The sequence below is a fragment of the Gymnoscopelus microlampas genome (genome assembly GCF_963454915.1).
Source record: "Gymnoscopelus microlampas genome assembly, chromosome: 3".
Lineage (NCBI taxonomy): Eukaryota > Metazoa > Chordata > Actinopteri > Myctophiformes > Myctophidae > Gymnoscopelus > Gymnoscopelus microlampas.
Window position 1 is genome coordinate 21863032 of NC_139940.1, and position 5000 is coordinate 21868031.

The 5000-nt window shown below is 43.0% G+C and overlaps 1 protein-coding gene across 1 annotated transcript in view; it reads left to right on the forward strand.

Moving 5' to 3' along the window:
* gabbr1a (gamma-aminobutyric acid (GABA) B receptor, 1a) overlaps positions 1-5000 on the forward strand; it is a 64207-nt gene that overhangs the window by 52806 nt on the left and 6401 nt on the right. The window contains exons 20-21 of the mRNA XM_084051771.1: positions 1172-1279; positions 3867-3960. Of these exons, the coding sequence (XP_083907897.1) occupies positions 1172-1279; positions 3867-3960 (202 nt within the window). The remainder of the gene's footprint in view (positions 1-1171; positions 1280-3866; positions 3961-5000) is intronic.

Below are 5000 nucleotides of genomic sequence, written 5' to 3' on the forward strand. Positions count from 1 at the left end.
GTTTAACCACTTAAACCCTATATACCTCATCGAAAGGGCTCTATACTCGGTCCACTCCTTTTTTCACCACACCAAATCTCTTCACCGGAAATAGTAGATCGGCTATTTTTGCTAAATGTTTGCCCCAGGATAGGGATGCTGCGGTTCATGTTGTTAATATTTTTTTCTTCTATTTCATTTCATTGCTATGTTGAAGGTACATTTGCTGGTAGTGTGCCAGTGTGCATTAAATAAAATCAAGAACTGTTGCTAGGAGAGCAAAGGGGGGAGAGCATGTTTTGATTGGCTGTTGTTGATTTTGGCCTGTAATTCTTTCATTATGGCACTATGCTAAGAATAATGGAAACGCATGTGTTTTTTTTATATAATATACATAAACACTGCATGCATATTGATCCTATTTAAAATGCTAATTTTGATTTAAAATGTCAACATAGATATAGTGTAGGTGCTGCAGCTCTTATCTGTGTAACACGTAGACTCAAATGCATGCGCCCACACATGCATCCACACATTATCCCCCACGGCCCTCTAAATCCATACACAAAAATACACAAGCTCCATCCCCAAAGAACTACATGGATATGCTCTCTCTCTCTCTCACTCTCTCTTTCTGTCTCTCTCTCTGATTCTCACTCTCTGTTTCTCTCTCTCGCCCCCCTCTCTCTATTTCTCCATCTCTTCTCCATGCTCTGTCTCTCTCTGTCTCTGTCCGTCTCTCTCCCTTTCTCCTCTCTTTCTCCTTTTGTCTCTCCCTCTCTCTCTCTCTCTCTCTCTCTCTCTCTCTCTCTCTCTCTCTCTCTCTCTCTCTCTCTCTCACTCTCACTCTCTCTCTCTCTCTCTCTCTCTCTCTCTCTCTCTCTCTCTCACTCTCACTCTCTCTCTCTCTCTCCTCGGTCTCACTCACACATTTACGCAAACACAGACACATTGTGTCCGGCGATCCATCATCTCACTGACACATTTACGCACTCAAGCACAGACAAACTGTTGTGCAGTCATCCAGAAATCACAAGGACACCTGTCCTAGATGTTGTTCCGGCCGTTTGTCTCTGTTTGTGGCCTCGGCTCCTGATGTCCTTGGGCAGTGTGTGTGATTGTTGCGGTTTGCCTGTGTGAATCTCTGACAGCGCTGTGTGTTCTCTGTCCTCCTCCTCCTCCTTCCTGGCAGCACTTGGAGCCATGGAAACTGTATGCGACGGTGGGGGTGCTGCTAGCCATCGACTTCCTGTCCCTCATGATCTGGCAGATCGTGGACCCTCTCCACATCACTGTGGAGGTAAAGTATGACGGGACTAACCTCCCTTGGTCTGGTCGACATTCTCTGTTCCCATGTTGAGATGTATGGAGTTTGGGACAAAGGTTTTGGGAGGAGAGATACTTTTTTTTGTATAAAGAACCCCCAGTTTGATATGCATTATTCGGCCACGGACCCACAATTGAAATGATTTTCTTGCAAAATCCTCTTTGTTAATTTAACTCTCACAGTGTACAAGTGGAACTAGATGCACCTGTAAGGGTCCATTTTATTCGTAATCTTTACACTCTCAGAGCCACAGACCCATTTCATAATAGTCCATTTGGTTCCTAATTATCAATCATTTAGCTGGGGACCCCCTAGGGGCCCCTCAAGGACCCCTGGGGGTCCCTGACTGCACGTTGAGAACCAGTGCTGTAGTGTGCAGCCTGTCCTATACAAGGAGGATCAATATCACATCCTTTCTCCCATTATCTGTCACAGTAACCCCTGTCTTGTACATAATTATCAGCATAATTAAGTGCCCAAAATAATCACCGCCTGTTCTACTGCTAATAAGCTGTTCTTTTCCGGCTGGGTTGTTTCGGGACAACCATAGGTCATCTCCGGAGACCAGTGCAATAGATATACAGCACTGGTTTTCGAGTGCATTTCCCGTGTCTGCTCTTATGCATCACAAAATGGAAAGACATAAGGGCTCCTTTATAAAAATGTGCTTTGAATGTGACTATGCTTGATTTACAGTAATCATTTTTTTGTGACTGGGCTGTCCCTTCATAGTCCAGTAATCTATTAATCAGTCGGTTTGGTCCAAGTCGACCAAGACTTTGCTGGTTGATTAGACTTTTTTTTCATGCACATCTCTTGTAAAATCTATAACCCTTTAAATAGCCAGCAGCTATAGGCTGTACAACAACTGCTCCTGAGGAAGTACAAGAAGTACCGCCGTAAAGCCCTAAAGGAAGTTATATTAACGCTGTGCAGACCTGTTTACATTACCAGGTCATGAAAACCGTGTCATGAGTTTGTAAAGATAAAAAGACCGCTTCCAGGGGAAGTACTGTACAAAGGAGTTCCCTCACTATAGACACTTTCGGCTGTAGTTCTTGTCCAGGCTTTTATTCTGGTGAGATGAGATAAGGCTGGGAACGAGGTTAACCAGCAGCCTTTGTGGAATTGGCATTAGAATGTTTCGTTTTCAATCTCTGTCTCTGCATGAGTGTATGCAGCAAACACAATTTTACAGATTTCTTTGTTTGTTCATTAGATCAACTAATCTAATAGGCAACATAATTGACTATTAGTCAGCTAAGTCAAGGACAACCCTAGATTGTGATGAATAAAAAAACTAGTATGAGCTGTTCTCCTACAGAAATTCTGAGAAAGTAGCCAAGTTTTACTTTTTCTTTTAGTGAATCACAGCTTGGTGTTAAGCACTTTTTTTTTTACTTCATCTTTTATAAATGAGGCCCATTAGGAACATTAACATGTCATAACTCATCAGCACAATTAATAATAATAATGATCACATCATCAGTAAACATTAAGATGCTATGCAATTTCACATTGGCTTCATGCAGAGTTTATAAATGGCAGAAGCCTTTCACATACATACACACATGCATGCAGTGGTTGTACATAATACTGGCAACCTGTGCCTCCCATGAACGGAAGGTCCAATCTGGTCTGTTCAAAGCTTATTGGATGCGTGACTTTGAGAACATTAACCACCCAATCACACATTTTCTGTTTTGGGGGGTTTTCGGGTCTAAAAGTATGGTAATTGTTCGGGCCGGGCCGAGCCTCGGGATTTCAGAACGAAATAAAAAGAAATTAAACAAAAATAAAAATAGGAACGATTCACAGGAGGCAGGCAGTGATCACCCCATGTGCACAGTGCACCCAGTTAGGGCCGGGCCTTTATTTTCAGGGCCGTTGAGAACTCTACATTGCAGTATTGATACTTTTACTTAAGTAAAACATTTTAGTACTTTTTCCACCACTGCTCGTGTCGTACACAATCATTGTATACGTCACTTACAGGATTTTCATTCATATTGGAGACTATATAATGTGGCATTATGTTATGGCAATGTTAAATTGCCAAAACCTCATGGTCTGCATTCATTTGTGTGTGATAGCAAAAACGACATTTCTGTTGGTGTCATCACATTGGAAAACAAACAAAACTAATTATTGTGCTTCAAGTGAGAACAGACTCAAAGTGACAGAACAGGGGAACAGAATGTAAAGTCTCCGGCTGTGAGGGCTGTCTCCATTTATCAACATTTCACAGTGAAAGGGGTACTGTTGCCGGGCAAAGTCAATTCTGCAACAAAGGACATTTTTGCTTAAGCAACTTAGATTTTCTGAATATCCACCCTGGCATCATAATTCAGTCATTACATTAGCACAGACGACCTCTGTACCCCAGGGGATCATGCTCTATATACTATACAATCACCAGACTTATGCTTAGGATGCACTTTTTCCTACTCCCCACTGTGTTGCTGTGTCATCATTTCTCATGATCTTTCTCTCTTTTTCTCCCTTGCTGTCGTTCTCCACCTTCACCATCACTCTTCCCCCTCTGCCTCCACGTGAGTAGAAGTTCACACGGGAGGCCCCCAAAGGAGATCTGGACGTCCTCATTCAGCCCCTCCTGGAACACTGCAGCTCAGAAAAGATGAACACTTGGCTTGGTATTCCTCTTTTTCTTATATTGTGTCTTTCTTTACACTCATCCCCTTGTCCACTTTCTTCAAACACACACACAGGCAAATGCATATCTAGATGCCTCCATGCATAGGTAGGGGTGTACATTACAATAGTACCTTCCCGTCCAGGGCCTTAGGAACGGGGGGGGACGGGGGGGATTCGTCCCCCGTGGGCCGCGGAGCGGCCTCACGTGGGCCGCGAGGCCACGGGGAAAAAAGCCTCAAATGAGCTGTGTGAGCTGCTGGAAGGTGGAAGAGCGGCCCCACCCCCGCCTCTACATTTTTTGGTACCGAATTAACCGAATTAAAGTAATAAAAAACGGAAATAAAAGGGGAATAACCGCGAAATAAAAGGGGAATAACCGCGAAAAACCTAAAGCGCGCGTGCACTGGCCATGTGGGCCGGTACAAATATATCCCCCCCAACTGGGAATGGCTTCCTACGGCGCTGTTCCCGTCTGTCAAATGTATTTAGATTCATGGTCTATGATATGATTCAGAAATTATACGCTGACAGATTCCATACATTTAATTCCAGTCACTCAAATGATGACATTTATTTAACTAGAAAAATGTGACGGACGGACGGACGGACGGACGGATAGGGGCGAAAACGTAGTCTCGGCCACGCCTTTGGCCTGGCGGAGACAATGAAAACATACATTTATGTTCCTACTGTTTATAATTGAATACTTATCCTGATAGCTTTTAGATGTACTGTAGAGTGAAAAAGTTCCAAAAGCTGGATTTGAACTAACAGCCTTGAGTTTATGAAACAATTGAAGTGGAACGTACATGAACACAACATTGTTGTTTGAAGTGGAACGATACATTTTTTAAGTGGAACACAACATAATTGAATGGAATGCAACTGACATGATACTTACATGATACTGACCATGATATGATACTGACCATGATACTTACATGATACTGACCATGATACTGACCATGATACTTACACGATACTGACCATGATACTGACCATGATACTTACACGATACTGACCATGATACTGACCATGA